This window comes from Alosa pseudoharengus, unplaced genomic scaffold, assembly GCF_046254945.1.
Source record: "Alosa pseudoharengus isolate Yale_2024_CS ecotype anadromous, Long Island Sound unplaced genomic scaffold, YU_APseudo_1.1 YU_APseudo_1.1_scf_6, whole genome shotgun sequence".
Classification (NCBI taxonomy): Eukaryota; Metazoa; Chordata; class Actinopteri; order Clupeiformes; family Clupeidae; genus Alosa; species Alosa pseudoharengus.
The window spans coordinates 22,809,096-22,831,724 of record NW_027468848.1 but is presented as its reverse complement, the minus strand read 5'-3'; the positions used below and the strand labels follow the sequence as shown (position 1 = coordinate 22,831,724).

At 44.3% G+C, this 22,629-nt stretch overlaps 1 protein-coding gene across 1 annotated transcript in view; it reads left to right on the top strand.

The window, feature by feature from the left end:
- The window catches only part of rasgrf2b (Ras protein-specific guanine nucleotide-releasing factor 2b), a 58,339-nt gene that overhangs the window by 29,891 nt on the left and 5,819 nt on the right, over nt 1-22,629 (top strand). Inside the window, exons 6-20 of the mRNA XM_076269823.1 lie at nt 67-146; nt 713-906; nt 1,663-1,772; nt 2,228-2,346; nt 3,168-3,328; nt 5,770-5,836; nt 6,760-6,896; nt 7,901-7,983; nt 8,817-9,065; nt 11,562-11,839; nt 11,996-12,133; nt 14,780-14,905; nt 16,220-16,309; nt 16,502-16,608; nt 22,490-22,602. Coding sequence (XP_076125938.1) covers nt 67-146; nt 713-906; nt 1,663-1,772; nt 2,228-2,346; nt 3,168-3,328; nt 5,770-5,836; nt 6,760-6,896; nt 7,901-7,983; nt 8,817-9,065; nt 11,562-11,839; nt 11,996-12,133; nt 14,780-14,905; nt 16,220-16,309; nt 16,502-16,608; nt 22,490-22,602 — 2,052 coding nt within the window. The remainder of the gene's footprint in view (nt 1-66; nt 147-712; nt 907-1,662; nt 1,773-2,227; nt 2,347-3,167; nt 3,329-5,769; nt 5,837-6,759; nt 6,897-7,900; nt 7,984-8,816; nt 9,066-11,561; nt 11,840-11,995; nt 12,134-14,779; nt 14,906-16,219; nt 16,310-16,501; nt 16,609-22,489; nt 22,603-22,629) is intronic.

Genomic DNA, 22,629 nt, shown 5'->3' with positions numbered 1-22,629 from the left:
CAATCAATCAATGTTGCCTTTATCTGTATTAGACAATTCAATCTGTCTTTGCTCCTTTGTCTTCAGTGAAACAATCATGTTCTTGCATGAAATATTCCACCAAGGCCTGAAGGCGAGGATCGCAAACTGGCCCACCCTGGTTCTAGGTAAGCAGCAGACATCAGCTCAAAAAATTTCTAATTTATGCGGAGCGATGTTCTCTTGGTCTCTCTGCCGTCAGACTAAACTCCTCATGTCTCAGGGTCATGCAGGCAAGTGCTTGCCACTGACGCACAGTCGTCTCGTTCAAACAATAGCACTGACGTCCGACTGCCCGCCCCCTTAATCTTGCCAACTGCAGTCGTACAGATGACTCGATCGTACAAGCGGCTCGGAACAATAGCTGTAGAGACAGCTCGGCGGTCCCGGCCGTAATTCTGCCTGATAGGAGAGCAGGTGGTTGTTCACCGGGAGTGGAGATAAGCCGTTATCCCATGTCCACACCAAAGACATTCTCCAAAATGCTGTGTTTGTTCTGTAGACAAAAAAAAAAAATGCTCTCTGTAAGACCCTCAAAGTGTGCTTGTTAACAAAGGTACCCTGTTACCCTATAACAAGCGCCTGCTGTTGTTCCTCCACCACCTCCATCCCCACTTACCTTTCTCACTCCCACTTACCCTTCTCCCTCCACCCTCACCCCCACCCCACCCACAACCCCCCACCCCCACCTCAGCGGATCTGTTCGATATCCTGCTACCCATGCTGAACATCTACCAGGAGTTTGTGAGGAACCACCAGTACAGTCTGCAGGTGCTGGCCAACTGCAAGCAGAACCGGGACTTTGACAAGCTCCTGAAGCAGTACGAGTCCAACGCGGCCTGTGAGGGGCGGATGCTGGAGACCTTCCTCACATATCCCATGTTCCAGGTGGGGCTCCACTCACCACTAGAGACATGTTTGATTGTGCAGTGCAAGACTGACTGCTCATTTTGTAGTATAAAATGTGATCAACTGGGGTTAAGGGTGAAGGCTGCCAGTTTTTCGGTCGTTGTGTTCATTGAACGTCTGTATATAAATTCATATAATCACAACAAATACTAATAACATACTGAGGCTAACCACTTAGAGTCCATATCAACGGGGCCTAAGCATTTGTTAGCAGAGCCTATACTACAGCAACAACTTGCTGCGTTAGCCTTATTTATTTTTTTCCTTTTCTATTATTGTGTTAAATGTTCAAATGTAAAGCACTTTGAGCTGCATTCTGTGTATGAAAGGTGCTATACAAATAAAGCTTATTATTATTATTATTATTATTATTATTATTATTATATAACTGATTTTTTTACTACTGCACCCGAGAAATGTATGGACTAAAAGCAAGGCGCAGCTCAACTCTGTGCTTTTTGATTCGGTAGTATAAAGTGTGCACTGGAATGTTTTAAAACACATTTTTTGTGCTTTCTGGAGAGTCCATATGTTAATTAAGGAAGTTTATCTCCTCTCACCCCCTCAGTTCCCCCACAGTGCACACCATGCATCCAGTTCCTCCAACCAAAATACGTGTTACTATTACCACATTTGCTGTATTATAATCCTATTTATGCAGCTCATTGCTCACGCAGACCCATGAACTCAGTTGGCTGTGCTTCACCTTTGACCCCCCCCCCGCTCCGCCAACAGATCCCTCGCTACATCATCACTCTTCACGAACTCCTGGCCCACACCCCTCACGAGCATGTGGAGCGCAAGAGTCTGGAGTTTGCCAAGTCCAAGCTGGAGGAGCTGTCCAGGTGAGTGCGCCCGTGCCAAAGCAGCGCCGAGTCCGGCAGGCTTCAGTCTCAGTCTGGGCCGGGATAGGGCCAGGCTGGCCTTGAGCTGCAGTCCCAGCAATGTCTTAATTACTCTAGTTGGCAGTGACAAGTTTAGAAGAGTGAGATTAATTGGTGCTATTTTTAGATAATCTGCCGTCTGTTGTAGCATAACTGCTCCACATATGTTTGTGCTTATTATGCAGATTGCTTGCATGTGGTGGATAATGCATGGGGAGTCATGGTACTATAGTAGCAGTGCGTGTGTGTGTGTGTGTGTGTGTGTGTGTGTGTGTGTGTGTGTGTGTGTGTGTGTGTGTGTGTGTGTGTGTGTGTGTGTGTGTGTGTGTGCGTGTGCAATAAGCACGAATGAAAAATGAACTAAAACGTTGCAGACTTGTTGCTTGTACAGTGTGTGAATCCATGCCTCTCCATAGGGTTATGCACGATGAGGTGAGCGACACTGAAAACATCCGCAAGAACCTGGCCATCGAGCGCATGATTGTGGAGGGCTGCGACATCCTCCTTGACACCAGCCAAACCTTTGTGAGACAGGGTGAGTCCCTCCCCAGCTTCTCCCCAACACACAAGTGTACACACAAGCTCATCCAAACCAATCCAGTGCTTTGGGGAAAAAAACACACAGAGCAACATCAGCGACGACATTGGCTTGGATGTAAATCCAGTGGGGTCCTGAATTATGCATTGTTTTGGAATCAGACTTAAATGTCTCTCTGCAGGCTTCTACCATTTGAAGTTGGATTCTTCTGCTGTATCTATAATGCATGAGAACCCTGCAAAGGAAGTGTTTGATAGAAAAACATAGATATAAGATATGAGGCTACACCAGTGAGATGCACCAGTGCTGTGTAGGAATGTCATAAGCTTCCATCAAAATAGAGTGTCCTTAAGGAGACTGTAAGAGCCATCTATCCTGTTGACTCTGTTTGGATTGTTTGGAGTGGGCAGTGTGTGTTTCTGTCATTTTGCAAGTCGCTTAATGCCGCTGTCACCAGTTTGTCAAGATTCTCTAAAGACTATTTGTCCATGCTGTATTTCATTGCTCTCGTTCTGTCTGTGTCAAAAGTAAACTGTACATAATGTCTTCTAATAAATCTGTCCATAATTTTAAAGCTTTCCACTGCTCTCTCTCTCTACCCCTCTCTCTTTCTTCTCCCCCTCTCTCCCAAAATGCTATCTCCTCATGATATCTCTCTGTTCTCCTTTATATCTCTCTTTGTCTCACTCTATCTCACTGTCTCAAAACCCTTCCCCACACTCTGTCTTGCTATACCTCCATCTCTTTATGTCTCTCTATGTTTCTCTCTCTTTCTCTCTTTCTCTCTCTCTCGCTCTCTCTCTCTCTCGCTCTCTCAGGCTCTTTGATCCAGCTGCCCTCAGTGGAGCGGGGGAAGCTCAGTAAGGTGCGCCTGGGCTCGCTCTCTCTGAAGAAGGAAGGGGAAAGGCAGTGCTTCCTCTTCACAAAGCACTTCCTTATCTGCACACGCAGCTCAGGGGGGAAGCTACACCTGCTCAAAGTGAGTGACACACACAGGCAACAGAAACACAGACACACACACACACACACACACACACACACACACACACACACACACACACACACACACACACACACACACACACACACACACACACAATGCTCACAGATGCACTTTTGAATGCACTCATTTCCCTTCATGTCAATCAATGAGATTATTCCAGGAGTCTATTCCAAGTTGATTAAAGCAGAGAGTGTTTTTTTAAGTGGGTCCAATCAGAGAAATGAAATTAATTTAAATTTCCAAACAAAATGAACTGAAGAGATGAAGCCTGGGAGCGAAAACAGCTTGCTTGACAATGCAGACAGCAGTGGATGCAATGCGCAATTGCGCATAACGCTCATCTGTTGTTTTCAACATGTCCTGCAGGTCTGTCTGTTTGGACCCAGGCCTACCCCCCCCCCAATAACCTTTTCAGTATGCCTCTCTTCATGCCAGACTAAAAATCCTGTTTTGAGTTAGTTCTTCTTCTTCTTCTTCTTCTTCTTCTTCTTCTTCTTCTTCTTCTTCTTCATCTTCTTCTTCTTCATCTTCTTCTTCATCTCCTCTTCTTCTTTCATCTTCTTTTTCTTCTTCTTTAATCTTCTTCTCCTCCTTCTGCTGCTGTGTTCTCTTGCCACTGCTGTGGCCTCCATTGCAAGGGTATTTCAACGGCAAATTGTGACCTTCAAGGAGATTATTTTGAGGAAGATGGGGGCGGGCTAGAGAATTTATGTTTACCAAAAATTGAAAAAGAGAGAGAAGGGAGAGAAATAGAGAGAGAGAGAGAGAGAAACAGTGAGATGGAGAAAAGAGTAGAAGATGAAGGCAGAAAGAGAGGACAGATAAGCAGGCTGTCTGTGGGTGAGAGAAATACCACAAGAGCAAACCACTGATAAAAAATGCCCTGTGAGGAGTTGGACTGGCCCTTTGGTGACCGTTCGAACAGCACACAGTCGGCAATTTATGTGTGAGACAGAAAGCACGGGTCTGTGTTTGGGAGACACACGCAGGCGAGATTACTGTCTCTCTCTGGAGCTCGTCATAGAGCATTCTTTGCCCACTGTGTCCATGGCACTCTGGGAGCTGTGGGAAATGTAAAACTTCTCCCCTGCCGAGAATGAGTCATTATTCCCGGCAAAAATGTCTCCATTTGCCATCGTTATTGGATGTGCAGAGTGAGATTGGTTCTGAGTTGGGGGGGGCACTGACTGATTGTGTTTGGCTGAATACAGGACAGATGCTCTGATTTCATATTTCCCACTGAGCCTGTTAGGAACAGAGGTGTGTCATGTTGTTTGTGCGTATGGCAAAGGCCCAGCCAATGTTGATATCTTTATCAGATTAAGGAAGTTACCTATAACAGGGGAAAGATTGAAAATGAAATGTTGTTTAATCGCATTGTTTATTATTGTGAAGATTGTAATGTAGGGCTTTTCAAGACATTCTTCACAGTAAGCTCTTTATTGGTCTATGATTTCACCTGCCTGTATCCACATGTGGATTTTGCTGTTGAGAACTTGTTGCACCAAACTATTTATAGTTAAACTATTTCAGCTGGAACATCCACATACATAATTGTCTTGTTTTAAAATGTTATAAATGTTATGATAATAAGCTACCCCCACTCCACTCAAACATCAAACATCTTGCATAAACACATTCTTGTGAAGTGTCAGAACCCTTAAATCTATGATAATACAGGCAGCTGGTTACTTTCCAAGTGAAAGTTCAAAACTTGATGCCTTCAGAGACCATCATTATTTTCATAATGTGTTTGGACACACAGTCTAGATGGTCCAAAAACTGTACTGTTATTGTCCTGGAAGACCTGAGATGTATCAACAAATTTGTTGGTCATTTTCATATTGTTGACATTTCCACCCACCCCCCTCTTACACACACACACACACACACACACTCACACACACACACACACACACACACACACACACACACACACACACACACACACACACACACACACACACAAACACACACACACACACACACAAATGTTACAGGCCTAAATAGTAGAAACTAAATTACAATTTGATGGTGTCTTGCCTTGATGAGACCAGATCACCCCTGTCAGTAGTCTAATTGTAATAAGTGTCATTATCATTAAACTGGAGGATATTAAATGGTGGCAATAAGAACCTTAAAGGCTTATACAAACTGGAATATATCACTATCATGACACTGCAGGCCTGATGTTAAATCGATGAAATACATACCATAACGGTTTACATGAACTGGAATTTGTTATATGTAACACTCTGCATATAGCCACATGGTAACTATGTGTATAATATCCATTTCTGGGTTTTAGGTCAAACTATCTTGGCTTACTCTGTTGAGCGTAAATTCATTCAGTGCTATTTTTGAACATGGTTTGTTCACTCTATCTTCACCGTGGTCTCTGTTTTGAACCCTTGCAGCAGGGAGGCGTGCTTTCACTGATCGATTGCACGCTCATCGAGGAACCGGACGCCAGCGACGAGGAATGTGAGTGTTTGTTCACATGCTGTCTGCACCACAACATGACTTCCTCCCACTAAGTCCAGTACCACCGCTAACCAAAGATACAGACCATTACACACGCGGGAGTCCTCTCTGTCACAGCACGGGTTAATTAACTGTCAAATCTGGGTCAAAACACCAGAACCAAGGTGCCTGGCTTTTCTTTTTGAAATGTCACCTAGATTAATATATACCTAAAGATCAATGTGACCTAATATCCTAGATCAATTAGCTCTCTGCTTCTACAGCCTGTTAGGCCTGTAGATTTGCCTGCTGGAGGTCTCTTCTCCCACATCAGCAGATAAATGAAGTGTTTCCCCTTGTTTATGTCCCACCTATTAGAGGTGCCATGTTGTCAACGTTTATGTGATTGATTTCTCCCACGCCGTTGGCAACAGGGAAATATCAACATTAAAGTGGCTCGCATATTGATTTGTTGCAGGGTAGTGTTTTCATTGTTTTTTAGTTCTTTTTTTTGTATGCCCCAAGGCCATTGGGCATTTTGTGACTTTGCTGTGTTTCAGTTTGGGTTTACTGCCTAGACCCACAAAGCCTCCACCAAAAACACTTCAAATCAAATCATAGGTGGAGGGTGGCGCATCAGGCCAAAACACAACATGACATGACAAAACACAACATCAACATCAGTTGAGGGCTGCAACTTCACTTTTTAAATGGCAATATCCTGGCCAGACTACTGTTGTCAGTGATATAAGTATTTGAAATGAACATGATTTCTTAATGTCTAGTGACATATCAGGGCCATTTTATGAAAAAAAAAAAATTCTATTCTATCTATTGTCTGTATCATTTGTCTCCTCAAACATGGTTGGGCATGTTTTTATCCAGGGCCAATAGTTGTGTAACTGACGGCCTGTTTTTGGTGAAATCATACACTGTCTCCACAGCCAAGAACACGGGCCAGGTGTTTGGCCACCTCGACTTCAAGATTGTAGTGGAGCCCTCAGATGCCCCTGCCTTCACCGTGGTCCTGCTGGCCCCATCCCGCCAGGAGAAGGCAGCCTGGACAAGTGATATCAGCCAGGTCAGTCAGCCATGGCAATCCGCCTCCCACATACAGCATATGGGCTATGTTAGCTATGAGTTTAACTGGGCTAATTCATAACAACCACTGTTAACGTGCACCGTAACAAGGTCGAGACTTGCTCGTTCTGTTCAGGCATGCATGAGTTCATGCTGCTAGACAGTCTGGTAACACATGCCATAGGCTACTAGACAAAAATACACTTCCATTAGTGAATGGAGACCTCAGGATAGTTACACCTACAATGAGACTTAATGATAATGGCTATAAGGTAAATGCTAACCTGTATCGCTGGCTGTTTCTTTTTATAACTTGTGATAATGAATTGATGTTCTTAAGAAAAGACTAGAGAATGTAATTCCAAGAAATTACCATTGCATGCAAAGAAAGGCAACAAATAAAAAAAGGTGAAATGCCCATCAAAGAAGTGAGAGAAGGTAGAAATGAGAAAGGTTGAGATCCAGATTAAGTTGCTACACAATTAGACACACAGTTGTTTTTATTAAATATATTTTAATGGATGGATGGATGAATGGTTTGAAGTAAATGGATGGAGAGAATGTTGGATGGAAAGTGCCTTGTATCGTTCCACACACACACACACACACAAGCGATGAGCAAGACATATATAAAGTGATGGCACAAACATCAGCAATGGTCCACACATGAACAATTCACAGTAATGATATCAGTGTACTCAACAGCAGCCTGGTGGGGCCCATGGGCCTAGAAGTCTTCTAGTAAACACGTCCCTGGGGGCGACGCTTAGCTCAGGAGATTTATTTATCAGGCCGGGGGCCCCTGCAGGTCTGACAGGGTCACTTGGGACAAAGTCCCTCTGCTATAGCCCAGGCGTCATCAGATGTCTCTATGGAGCTGCACTTAAGGCCTGAAAACATGTTTCTGTATTTTTGTTTTCTTGTTAAATCCAAACACACCATTTAACTCTCTTTCTCTCTCTCTCTCTCTCTCTCTCTCTGTCTCTGTCCTGTTGTGCTGGGCAGTGCATTGATAACATACGCTGCAATGGTCTGATGACCAGTGTGTTTGAGGAGAACTCTAAGGTCACCGTGCCGCACATGATCAAGTAAGTCCTGCTTGCACCACTTTGCACTACCTGCTCATGTGCCACCTATTTTCTGTTTGCATGATGCACAGTGATTGGCCAAATGAGCATGCGGGATGAATGTCTGGACATCAATAGGCCATGAAAACTCATTTAGAATAAAAACACCATAAAACAGCAAGGGCCTGAAATGAGATTGGGAACCATTATCTTTCATCTTGTGTTCATCATCATTATATTGTGTCACTGGTGCTCGACGACATTCAGGTGCAGACGACTGTATTATTGTCATGTCCTGCTTCCATGGCTATTTAACATATTCGCACCTTCCACTGGTATTTGTTTCAACCAACCTTTGCTCTATATTGGATCAATTAGTGCTTCTTGGTTCCAGATGTAAGCTAGTAATTGCAATCAGAGTTGGAACAAATGCCTGTAGGACTCTCCTTTAGCATGGGGTGTGGAATAGTTGTTCTGACGGCTGGTCCCCTATTCTCATTCTGTACGTGTCATATAAGCATGACATAGAGCAATTTGGTTGCTATTATCTCTGGTGTCATTCATTGCCTGATGAGGCATGGGTAACCACATTTACACATGGTTAGATATGACATTACATATTATTTTGCAATCCATATCTGCTGTCTGACAAATCTCTTTAGCCGCGGTCCTGTGATCAATGTCTTCTCTCTGTCCTCTCTCTCTCTCTCTCTCTCTCTCTCTCTGTCTCTCTGTCTTCTCTCTGTGTCTTATGCACATGGTGATTGTTGTTGTTTTAATAGCCACCTCTGCATGCATTAATAAATACAAAGTGCCAGACCGCCAGTCACCGCCTTGGTTGTGCCTCTTATCAGATCAGACACGCGTCTCCATAAAGATGATGTTGACATTTGCTTCAGCAAAACGCTCAACTCCTGCAAGGTCCCCCAGATCCGCTACGCCAGCGTGGAGCGTCTGCTGGAGAGGCTGACTGACCTGCGCTTCCTCTCCATCGACTTCCTCAACACCTTCCTGCACACCTACCGCATCTTCACCACCGCCGCTGTCGTCATGGACAAGCTGGCCGACATCTACAAGAAGCCCTTCACCTCCATCCCCGTCAGGTAACGGAGGCGGTGTGAACGGGTGGAGGCAGGGACGGAAGGGGTGGTGGTGTTGTGTTAGTGAGTGTTTGAGGGGCAGTTTAGAGATTTCAATAACTTGCTATTTTGTGAATTTTCAATACAAAAAGGCTCACATTATAAGTTTGCTATCATCAGGAAATGTAACTTCATGGCATAAAGCTGCAGTACTTGAATGCCTTGGGGCAAAGTTAAAAAGTTCATAATTTTATGATCATAATCAAGACTATGAAAGAACATCACTGGTTATTATACTTGTAGTATACTATTATACTTTGTACAAAACAAAGTCTAGTGTGTGTGTGTGTGTGTTTGTGTGTGTGTGTGTGTGTGTGAATGTGTGTCCAAGAGTTTTTACAGTCAAAAAGAAACAGTTTCCTTATGTGTGTCTCAGGGGAAGGTCTGCTGTTGCATATTTTCCTGGTCAGACATAATGACCTTTTCAACTGGAAACTTTTTTTTTCTTGTCTCAAAACAGGTGTTCTGCAAAAAAGTCTAATTAGCTTGGCCCCGTGTTACTAAGTGCAGACAAGTCAGAAACTCTTACACTGCACTTTCCTTCCATGCCACATTTATGGTACACATCTCACGCAGTGGCAGAAACAGGATCCACACTCACAACAGCTTAGTTCACCCCTCATCCTGCCTGTCATTGCTTTGTGCTAGTCGTTCATCATGTTTCATGCCTATGCAAAACAGCGGGTGTCCATTTTAATGGACTCCTGTCACTTTTTGAAAATGAAGCCACGGCAGACATGCCATAAGTTATAGGCTTGTTTTCCATATCATTGTGCAGTTGTCCATGTCTGAGATGGGTAAGTGGTCTTGACAGTTGCTCCCCTGCCGCCTGGCGTGGCGTGGCATGTGGTGTGTGGCGTGTGGTGTTGCAGTCATTCATGTCATGTGTCTTCCCCTCCTGCCTCCCCGCGCAGGATCCAGTATCACTCATTCGACCGCTTGTCCATCACATCCATCTGTCCAGACTACAGCCTGAAGATCAGGAAGATAGCCCTGGACCAGTCAAAGTAACACAACACATTTATGTCTCTCTTACTCGCACTCACTCACTCACTCACTCACTCACTCACGCAGTCACTCACTCACACACTCACTCACTCACTCACTCACTCACTCACTCACACACTCACTCATGCACTCACTCACGCACTCACTCACTCACTCACTCACGCAGTCACTTGCTGCTCATTTCTTACACACTCCCTCACATTCAACTGATTCACTACCTCACTGTTTCATGCCTATGCAAAGTAACACAACACATTTATGTCTCTCTTACTCGCACTCACTCACTCACTCACGCACTCACTCACTCACTCACTCACTCACTCACTCACTCACACACTCACTCATGCACTCACTCACGCACTCACTCACTCACTCACTCACGCAGTCACTTGCTGCTCATTTCTTACACACTTCCTCACATTCAACTGATTCACTACCTCACTTCTCACTTCTTCTCACACCTACACACACTTCTACCCTTCCTCTTTGTCTCACTTCCTATTTGTCTCACTTCCTATTTGTCTCACTTCTTACTTGCTATCTATCTATCTATCTATCTATCTATCTATCTATCTATCTATCTATCTATCTATATATCTATCTCTTTCTCTCTCTCTGTCTATCTACCTATCTATCTATCTCTCTCTCTATCTATCTATCTCTATCTCTCTCTCTATCTATCTATCTATCTATCTATCTATCTCTTTCTCTCTCTCTTTCTCTCTCTCTCTATCTATCGATCTATCTATCTATCTATCTATCTATCTATATATCTATCTATATATCTATCTCTTTCTCTCTCTCTGTCTATCTACCTATCTATCTATCTCTCTCTCTATCTATCTATCTATCTCTATCTCTCTCTCTATCTATCTATCTATCTATCTATCTATCTCTTTCTCTCTCTCTTTCTCTCTCTCTCTCTATCTATCGATCTATCTATCTATCTATCTATCTATGTATCCTTTATTCTCTGTGATGATTATTTTTTCCCTTTATGTCTGCCAGTCAGTGCCTCCATTTTAAATGTTTGTGTTGTGGTATAGAATTCAGGTTAAAGGTTTTAGAAGGCTGCTGCTGCCTACATTACATATGTCACATAAAGATATGCCACTCAGTATGTTTTTGAGAATAGCTACATATTTTGTGAAAATTCATCCAATTCCAAATTTATTCCAAAGCCATTGTGTGGCAGATTAGAATGCTGCCAACTCAACTGGCAGTAAAGTATCCCCACACAGACGATTTCAGTTGGCAAATAAACTGCATGTTCACAAACTGTTTAGAAGAACAACTCTATTGTGTTTTCCTATCTATTGTATCTCCAAACATTGCATATAAGCGGTGACTTTGTCTCTGCGGTGCAAGTATGTAGGTGGTGCTGTTCTCCGCCTCTTCCTCTCCGAGTGTTATTTATGGCTTCTCTGCACATACACTGTTCCCTCAACTCAGGTCGCTGGAGCTGTTCTTTGCCACCAACCAGAACAACCGCAGCGGGGGCGACCACAACAACGACAAGTCCCCCCGCCTGTGCCGCAAGTTCTCGGGCCCGCCGCCGCTCTCCATCTCCTCCCGCACCTCCTCGCCGGTGCGCATGCGCAAGCTCTCCCTCAACTCCCCACTGGGCTCCACCTCCTCCTCCTGCACCAGGGTGCTGGACCTCTCCTCCTGCTCCTCCGCCGCTGCTGCCACCTCCACCTCCTCCACCACCACCACCCCCACCGCCGCCTGTCCCTCGGCCACCAGCAGCCCCACCTCGGCCACCTGCCCCAGCCCGGCGACCCCGACCGCCACCTCTCCGCCGCCTGCTGTCACACCCCCTGCGGGCGTAACCAAGCCCCCGCTGGAGCTGAACCGCGCCCCTGCTCCTCCTGCCCCCTCCACAGCCCCTGCCGCGGGCACAGGTACGGCCCCCTCCCCCACCTCGCCCTCCCCGGAGCTGAGCCCCGGCGCCACCGAGGAGAACCCCGAGCTGCCGCGCATCGACGCCTTCTGCGGGAAGCTCCGCCGAAGCATCCGCAGGGGTGAGGAGAGAGGGAGGGGGTGGAGTGAGAGAGAGAGATAGAGAGAGGGAGGGAAGAGAGGGGGAGGGGAGTGGAGGGCAGGGATGGAGAAGAGAGGAGAACGTGGGAGGGGAAGAGAGGAGAAGAGAGTTCAACTTGATTTATGTTCCCTTCAGAACAGGCTTCAGATATGTGCTTGGGGTCAGCTGGCTCTCTTGGGGGTGGTCTGGCATGACCGTGTGGAAAAACAGGGTGAGGGCCTGAGAGAGAGTGTGAGAGAGAGAGACGGAAAGAAAAAGGGACAGGGTAAGAGAGGCATGAGATGGAAGAGAGAGAGAGAGAGAGAGAGAGAGAGAGAAAGAAAGAGAGTCCTCAGATTGAATCTTTTGTCATTATTTCCAGTGGACAGTAGTGATGGTGAAGATCATAGACAGACAACTCACTCAAACACTAATGCCACAGGTCCCCATCTTTCACCAGTGAAACTAATTCAAAGGAAGACATTGCATTCATTACAGTGGATACAGTAAACAAATGCTTTACCTTATGGTAGGATATTCGGTCTAAAACCCTAACCATTTAGGCATGTTTTGTCTATTATTATGATACTATCTCATTTCAACACTGAGAGAACCCAGAGCTTAGAAGAAAACCAAAAACAACTATGAGAAAAGAGAGCGAGTGACCTCGTCAGGCTGAAGGTTTTATTGGTGTTGCTGAATAGCGTCTTTGTAATCACGCTGCTTTTATGCCGACGTGCTCAGACTGTTTTGCAAACGTGCAGCACATTATTCCCCCTTTTTATATGCACCAGAGTAGCATTCCACCAGCTTTTATGAACCCCAAACAGAAATAACACGCTGTATTGTTCACTTTAACCCTAATGGAAAGCAGAACTCTCGTGAAGCCATCAGCCATCAGCCAGATGAGCTCCATCATGCGCTGAGCTGGAGGCTGTAGTGTAGTCAGCTCTGGTCCAAAGCTTTCTCTGGTGTTATTATCAGGACTGCTCCAAGAGGCAGCATAACATGTTGCCTCGTCGCCAACATGCTTCGTCCAAAATCACGCGCAGTCCAGCGAAGGTTTCAACATCATATTGTGTTGTAACCATCTCAGTGAAGTGAAGTGAAACCAAGCATGACGAATGATAATGGCAATGCATATCATTGTGTTACATGCTTTTGTGAAATATATACTACTACTACTACTACTACTACTACTACTATTACTACTATTACTATTACTATTACTATTACTATTATGACTACTACTACTACTACTACTACTTCAACTGATAATAATAATGATAATAATAATAATAATAATAATAATCATAACAATAGCCACAACAAAAAACACAACAATATCAATATAACAGCAACAACCCTGTGCTGCTTGGTTTGGTTTTGGTTAGCTGGAGGCCTGTGAGGTGAGGCCTGCTGTGGACACAGTGCAGTGTAGTGCGGTGCTCCACCACACCTGGCATCCTACAGGGCAGCGGACTCAGGGCCAAGCCCCCGAGCCCCTGAGGGGTTTCGCTCTGTGGTCAGCATAGCGTCCGGCGGCCTGACAGCAGTATCCCTGTACAACTCACACAGCCTCTACTAAACTCTGCAAAGTCTCTTACAGAACATTCTGCCGAGACACTTACAAATGTTTTGGCCTGTACACTAGCGTCTACCATTAAGCTCAGGGTACACTGTAACATGAAAGTGAGTCTGTGAAATCCTTGTTTGTTTATACGAGTAATCGTGGAAGATCAGCATCTGTATGCTCCAAGGTTATGCTTGAGCCTTTGATCGCTTGCAGTGAGTTCAGTAAATTAGCTTGTTTAGGTGTGTTTTTATTTGTTGTCATTCCTGGTTGAGTACAGAATATCCCCCCTTTTCTCGTTACTCAGATACTTAATCACGTTAGGTAAACCTGTCTGGATGCCAGTCCAAACCAAATGTTGTCTGCTCTCTCCTAGAGAAAGTGTTCTCTATAGCTCATGGTTCCCAGAATAAGAAGTAGATTTTTTTTCAGTTTCATGTGGTACCTAATGACAATGATCAAAACCAAATCCTGGCAGGAACCTGAAATGTTTTTTTCTTTCAAAAGTTTTTATTTGTTGCTGTTCTTTAATGGCTGAATTAAATAGACTTGAGAATAGGCAAGGGTCACACATTATTTTGTTTGGGTGACCCAAACTGATCAAGCCATGCTCTCCTATGAAAACAAAAAGGCCAGAAATGCTGGCCTTTTTGTTTTCATAGGAGAGCATGGCTTGGCATATATATATATATATATACAGTATAAGTATATATACTCTTTTGATCCCGTGAGGGTAATTTGGCCTCTGCATTTATCCCAATCCGTGAATTAGTGAAACACACTCAGCACACAGTTAACACACAGTGAGGGGAAACACACACTAATCCAGACGCAGTGAGCTGCCTGCTACAGCGGCACTCGGGGAGCAGTGAGGGGTTAGGTGCCTTGCTCAAGGGCACTTCAGCCGTTCCTACTGATCGGGGTTCGAACCGACAACCCTCCGGTTACAAGTCCGAAGATTTAACCAGTATATATATATATATATTGGGGTTGTAATTTCAAGGGGCCACATATATATCTATGTTTAGGGGGCATAGGCAGTCAGCATAACCTGTTGACTGCTGTAACTTTCAGCTGTTCTGGAATCAGTGTCACTGGACAAGTTCATTCCGGAGAGCCCTCAGGGCAGTGAGTCTGGCGAGATTTCACCATGTCGGTCCCCCTCCACACCACGCCACCTGCGCTACAGAGGATCTGCAGGTGTGTTTGGATTGGCTGTTTGTTATTGTGTATGTATGTGTACATGTGTGCATGTGTGCGCATGCATGAATATGTATATGCATTTGTGTACATGTGCATATGCCTGAGTGAGAGATAAAGAAAGAAGGAGAGTGAGAGAGAGAGAGAGAGAAAGAAAGAAAGAAAGAGTGCACATTTACATGAATATGGACACAGTGTGTGTCTGTGTGTCTCCTTCTGTGTATGCTGGTCAGTCACCCCAGAGAGGTTGATGTGTCTCCTCAGTGAAAACACTGACAGCTGTGTGACAGCCACCCAAGTCAGACCCCCAGCCCAGAAACCAGTCAGCTGTAACTGAGACAGGCTAATCATGGACACCGCCTCGGGCTCTCACCACTCTGCATGGGCTTTTTTTCCCTTCTGGGCACATCTGTGCTTTCACTTCTTTATATCGCTTTTTTGAAAGAAAAAATATATCTATCCACCAAATGTCTAGATGGTGGAATGTTTTTTATTTGACTGCAACGAAAAACAAAACATTCCAATGTGACAGGCCTGCCTCTCAACCAACCTCACAGCAGACTGCCATCTCCCTCTATGGCATACTACCAGTGCGGGTCAAGCCTGGTTTCTGTGGCACCGACACAGATAGAGGCATCCAGTGCCCTGGACACTTAGTCATTCCAATGCTGGACTCAGAAAGGCCCCGTTTCGGCAATAAATGGCAGCACTGTGTGTCAATGTGGTCCCGTCCAACTTTCCTTGGGCCAGAGTCAGTTAAATAATGTGTTTGGATGACATTAAAGGGAATATATATATAGGAAAGTTGAAACAAGGTTAAATAATATTTGTCTTCTGTCCCAACCAGCGCACACTGGTAATTGGTTCAGATCAGCTCTATCCACAGACACCGTGGAACAGACGCAGTTCCATTCGGCCTGTTTGCTCCACAGCGGGGGCACAGAATCTCCATTTTGCCCAGTGTACACCGTCTGGCAGTGTCCACAGGGTCAGATGGACTCTTTACTGTTAATACTGACCAGAGGTCTTTAATTGTATTCTAAACATTCTGCCGTTCCAAAGGTTTAGGTGGAATAAGGTCAGGCCTGTCATGCCCAAGGTTTCCCATGCTGTTTCTGAGTCATGGAGGGTTATTTTCCCCTTTGCATCGCCCTCCATATGTCTGTGTTCATGAGATGATGCTTCATGAGTGATTTACAATCCCAGCTTTAGGGCAAACTCCTGGTCAGACCAGTCCAGCAGCCTGTTGCGCATAATGTACTTTTAAACACCGTGGTTTGAATACGCCTTATCTCTGCTTTGTTGTTTTTACAGGTCAGGTGACAGAGAACAACCGCTGCTCGGTGTCGCCTGCTTCGGCTTTCGCCATCGCCACGGCAGCCGCGGGCCACAGCAGTCCACCAGGTGCAGACCGCAGTAGGTCTCAGAACCAGTCTATCTGTGTCTGTCTGTGACTTGTTAAGTGTTTTGCATCTTTCTTTTGCATCATCCTTTTTTTTTCACTCCCTCATGAACACTGGCTGCCTCTGTGTCTATCTGCGATGTTACTCTCGATCTCCCAAATGACCAGTCACTCTGTCCCTTTCTCTTGTATAGTTTTCAACAATTCAGAGAGGACATGCGACAAAGAGTTCATCATAAGGAGGGCAGCCACCAACCGGGTTCTGAATGTCCTTCGTCACTGGGTCTCCAAGCACTCACAGGTACAGTTGTGTACAAAAGCCCCTGGTGTTAGATTCTCTCTCCTCTTTATAAGTTGAGCTGTTGTAGATCAGTTTCACTCCTCATTCGGTCTTTACTAGAACAGAGTATGGAAGCATAAATGACTTCTCATTCCAGTACCCAACTGGGGGATCAAATTAGGTTTTGTGTTAAACTGCAAAGCATTCGCTCATCTTAGTGGAACTCCTGGTGCCCTCTGGCTCTGTCTAATGTCTACTGTCACCTCATTTCAGAGTAATGCTTTATGATGTGAGCCTACTTTCCTTTTAATTAGATGCAGATCCCTCTCTGATTGGGGTTCAGGCTCTGGACTCTGTAAAGTGTCTTGAGACTACTTCAATTGTTTTGTCACTATATAAATAATATTTAATTGAATTGGTAGCATAGATTATGAGTGTTAGACTGTTACAGTATTATTTCCAGAGATGGACAAAGTACACAATTCCTTTACTTAAGTGAAAGTATGTCAAATATTACTCCAATACAAGTGAAAGTTGCTAAGTCAGATTTTTACTTAAGTTGAAGTACAGAAGTACTTGCTTTTAAAAATACTTCTATTCAGAAGTACAAGTATTTGTCTTTTTAATGTATTGGAATGTAATGTTTATTTGGTCATTAGGGTGTAAATCCTTTGGTTGGTCATAGGACTTGAAGAGACCTTTAGTTCCTTACATCCAACAAAAACATTTGACCTATTTTCATTGCTTTGCAACTTTTCAAATGGATGCAATAATATAATTTAAGTCATTATTCATTCTCTGTTCACAAATCTAAAACATTTTCACTGCCGAATACAAAACCAGATAACTCAATTATGAAGAGATTATTTATCGTTTAATAATGTAAGCTAAAGATCTAGCTATGTTGTCAATGTCAGGTGATTGTCTAATTTCATTCCAATTTCGCAATGATCATGGAGGATAGCCTGCTTAACACCAGACCACTTCTCAAATCTCAATTGCTAACAGGTTCATCTGGGTTCTCCCAGGCTACATGGAGGATGTTCTGATGAAGAATCTGTTGTCACCATCATTATCACAGCCAATTCAGCCATGTTCAAATTTAACTATTGAAAACATTTACTTCAAGATGGTTTATTGCATTATTGTATTTAAAGAATCAAAATGTGGTTAAAAGTAACGAGTACTTCATGCTCATATTTCAAATGGAGTCAAAAGTACAATATTTGTCTTTCAAATGTAGTAGAGTGAAAGTCACAAGTTTCCAAACATATTAATACTCAAGTAAAGTACAGATACTCAAAAATCATACTTAAGTGCAGTAATCAAGTACATGTACTTAGTTACTGTCCACCTCTGATTATTTCTCACTCAATGTAAACTGCAAAAAAGAGCAGCTGTAGGAAAACAGCAGTTTGCTGGAAGCGGGATTCTGACCTTGAGCCTCGTTGATTTACTGTAATCAGTAAAGGCTGTTATCCTAGCCAGCAGGTGGTTCCTATTGGCCGCATCACCCCCTCACCTTTCGTTTCTTTCTCTCGAACAGTTGTTATTGTGGCAGTCGGTTATGCGCTGGCTGGCTGAGAACTCTCTTTATGGGTCCAAGTGTAGCCTCAAGGTTCTGCCCGTTTTACAGAACCAGAGCACACTTCCACATTTTCCATGTCCTTACCTCACATTTGGAGGTCATAAATAGTGTTGCCAATTAACAACACAAACACAGTAACAAGTTTCAGCCATGGCCCATGAACTTTTAGAGTCAGTAGCTCTTGACGGCATTGACTGTTATGGCAGCAAATCCAAATGCTTTGATTTGAAGTGGCCAAAGGAAATTAAAGATGACTGCATTGACAACAACCATATGAAATTTGCTTGTGATACCGGAAAGGCATTTGTTGTTAGGCACGTCTTGACACCTCAGCTGACGGCAATGTCAGCACAGTAATTGTCATACACATCGGAATAATTAGTTCAGGTTCTAGATAGCACAATGCACACGCCATAGTCTACCCAACATAATTACACATCCGGTTCACTCTCAGTCACTTTGTATCTCTGTGTCAAATGTCAAGCACCAGAATAATTTAGAGCCAATCAAACTCAGTGAGTGAGCAGAGTAGGATGTATTTAGGCGGACTTACCTCTTTTAAAAAAAAAGATCCTCTTAAATAAATGTAATTTTGTCATCAAAAGAGGTCATTTAGACACAACACTGAGTTAGATAGATTATATAAAGTGAGAGAGGGTGTGACTCTTCACCACAGCAAGCTGCCCTGCTTCCCTGCCGTCAACCTGTCCTAATATGTTTGACACCGGAGCCCACACACACCTCAGTGAAATGGCACCGAATGTCTCTATTAGATGTTTTACTACACAGACATCAATATGTAACTTGCCCAATACCAGACCTTCCTTTGAACACTAATTATGAATTCAGTAACATTAGTTATTCATGCTTTAGACCATTTTATTGTAAAAACAAAGTACCGGTTCAGGCACCTTTTTGGCACCGGCACCGTTTTAAAAGTATTGATTTAGCACCGGTATCGGATAAAACCCAAATGATACCCAACCCTAACAGTAACATTAGTAGGCTAAATCAGCTGCACCGTACCTGTGTTACCTTTTGAGGGTTTTTAGCAGTGCTGGGGATAGTTGAGGCGGCTACGAAACCCTGAGCTGTGTATCCGCCTCATTGATTTGTGCTCTCATTAGAGAGTTGCCCTCTCAAAAACCTGTCAGTGCACACAGCCGCGTATCTTTAATGCTTTCCTTCGCTTCACTGCTCCCGCTTCAGCCAAACGTCCACTATGAGCAATTAGCCTTCCTAAGCACACACACGCATAGACAGTAATCAGCGATGAGAGCACATATAGTCACAGACACACGTAAAGATATTAAAATTTGTAAATGCACACTCACAAATACACCTACACCACAACAACATGAACAGCCATGTTTATTTAGACACATACATACCATACACACACATACACTGTTTGATACAGTTTGATGACTGTTTGATACACTGCTTTTTGAAGCAATCCATATATTCTCTTTCCTCCAATTTATACCACACTAAGAAGCACTTAGGATTTTTGACAGATAAAAACTAACATGTCTGTCTTTTAGCAATATAATGGAGTAGGCAGTGTCGTGGTGTCTGCATTTTCACCCCAGACCACAAACTATAGTATATGATGGTGTTTATCTACCATTCAGATGACAAAATACCATTAGAATGGATTTGAAAATTATATCAAAACAAATCTCTTATAATAGCATACCACATAAAGTAGCATATGGCTGCATAGTGTTGCTGTAAAGTTTTTTAGACTGTTTTTTGAAGCACTAAGAGGCTAATTGCATTGATCTGCTCAGTGTTTTGTCAGATGAGATGGAGGCTCTCAATCTCGCACCGAAAGAGCTTGTTAAAGCTGACCTTTCCGACGTTACAGGTGAGCTATGAGGGGGAGGATGAGGTTGATAGAAATGTTTTAAAAGGTTGGCGGAGCGGAGACAAAAGGCCTGGCGGTTCAGCCCGTGGATGGGGTGAAGCGGAGAGGGGTGGGCTCCCGTTAGTTTGATCTGAGGGGCTGAATGCACCGGCGCGCTCCGATTCAGATTCTCCGCTGAGTGCTGGCGCGAGTCAGTGGCAACACATTGGCACTGCTCCCTCTGTCATCCCAGGAATGAGTAAGAGGGTGAAGTGAAGGATACTTAAACTGCTACCAAACTTTACTGATGTATACAGTGCGTGTGCGTGTGCGTGTGCGTGTGCGTGTGCGTGTGTGTGTGTGTGTGTGTGTGTTGTATAAACATCAGCATATATAGACTACGCCTTTCCTAGCACACAGAACTGTGTTTCTCCATTATGTGCTGTATGGCTTTTATGAGTGCCCGAAATGGAAACACAGTCTTGCGTCACTTTTTCAGAGAAGTTCGCTCCTTTGATTAGGTGTTTGTATGTGTTGAACTCTGGTTCTCTTGTGTGTCGTTTTAGGTAAAAGTATCTGCCAAGTGAGTAAAAGTAAAAAAAAAAAAACTAATTTGTATGAACGTCTGCCAAACTGATTAAAATATAAAAAATAATCATAATCCATACGTTGTCTCGGCAGGGAAAATAGCCATGGAAACAGAGAAACATAGTTTTTTCCCATTCAGAAAGGTCCGTAACAGATCCTTGTGTGTGGATAATTGCATGACCTCAGTTCAGATTCTACAGCACTGCTGCTATGGTCTTCTGAAGCGGCTGGAGTGTGTGAGTGTGTTGGGGGGTGGGGTGGTAAACAGTATCACGGTACATGAGGAGCAGACTTCATTGGGTAATTAATTACCATCAGAGAGATGCTACGCCAGCTCATCTCTCTCTCTCTCTCTCTCTCTCTCTCTCTCTCTCTTTCTATCTTTCCAACATGAGGTCCATGCATCTACAGAGGGGCCAATCTGCCACTGTGCGCCCTGACATCCCATACTTTAGCAAACATGACTTTGGCTCACTTCATTTACTTTATTTATGACAGCTCCTTATCATGGGCGGCGTTATGCAGCAGGCTAAAGTGACAGGGCCCACACAGTTGATCATTGTCCTGGGCAGGGCTGGCTCTGGCCCACACAGTTGATTATGGTACTGGGCAGGGCTGGCTCCAGGATGCCTGATGGCACCAATCTTCATTAGAGACCAAATGTGAGGCGATAATCGGCCTGCTCTCAAAATGAAAAGTGGAAAAATTGCCTGAGTCCATGATGACACTGCGTACATCTGCTACAATCTTGTGTGACGCACTTGAACTGGTCTAGACTTCACTAGAGTGAAATTATACGAGCATCTGGCACCATACCAGACCTGAATCTTAGAAATGTTGCTGTGAAGCACCTCACATTTTGAATGGGGGTGGTGAAGTTTAGATGTTGCTCTCTTTGTGTCCTCCTGTTATTCTTCCCCTGCCTCCAGCCTCAGGCGTTTTCGCCGGCTGGGCCATTTGAATGCCACATATTTAAAAACACAGCATGCAAATGCGCTGTCTTTGAAGCCGTCACTTCATCTCGGAGGCTTTTAGCCCCGTCCGCCGGATGTGAGTGGGTAATTACAGGTACATTTCAGTCGCCCAGAAATATGAATAATTCCAGTCATCTCTCGGGTCTCCCTGCACTCCAAATGGAATGGGTGTAAAAACACCCAGCCTTCTAAAACCCTCTGATGGAGCCATTCATTTATAAACGCATGCAGGCAAGGGAAAGTGACAAATTAAGACCTTTTTTAAATATCCCTCTTGGCTGTTAGCTCTAAGACCTTTCTTTTTTTTATTAAAAATAATTACTGTGTGCTGCTTGTGTCAATATATATAGCAAAAAAAGTATTTTTTAATACAAATCTGGAAGGGCAGGGGATAATGGAGGCTGAGCTCAGCTTGAAAAGATGGCTTTGGCATACGGGACTTCATCAAAGATGCTGGGTAAAGCATGACCAGCTAGCTGAGAGGTGGAGGCAAGGATAAGATCCCTTTAAAGGCGGTTAAAGAAATGGATGGCCCCCCTCTCGCTCTGCGCCATCCTTGATTAACCATCCAGCGCCTCCATAGAGGCGTTGCCGAGGAACATTTTGTGATGAGAGCAGCAAGTTGACACTCTTTGTTTCAATGTGCGGGGCGAGACAAGCTTATTTCCCATTACTTTGATGTCCCGAGCCCCCTAACTGTGATGGATGTCCAGAGATGAGGACACCTTGTTTGGGAGCGATGAATGCTTCAACAGTGCTGAGCTGTGACACCTCGGGGTGGCGGAGTGTTCCTCCAGCAGGTAATTTGGAGGAAGGGGACACGTCCATCCATACTGCTTGCTTGTCTTATCACAAGTCTCGTGTCTTTCATGCCCCCCCCCACCCCCATCCCCCCCTTTTCAGGACTTTGAGATGAACAGCGAGCTGAAGGGCGGTGTCATCTGTCTGCTAGAAGAGGTGCTCAAGGACCCTGACCTCCTTCCTCAGGAGAGGAAAGCCACCGCAAACATACTAAGGTAGGCCACACTCCACTCGACGCCACA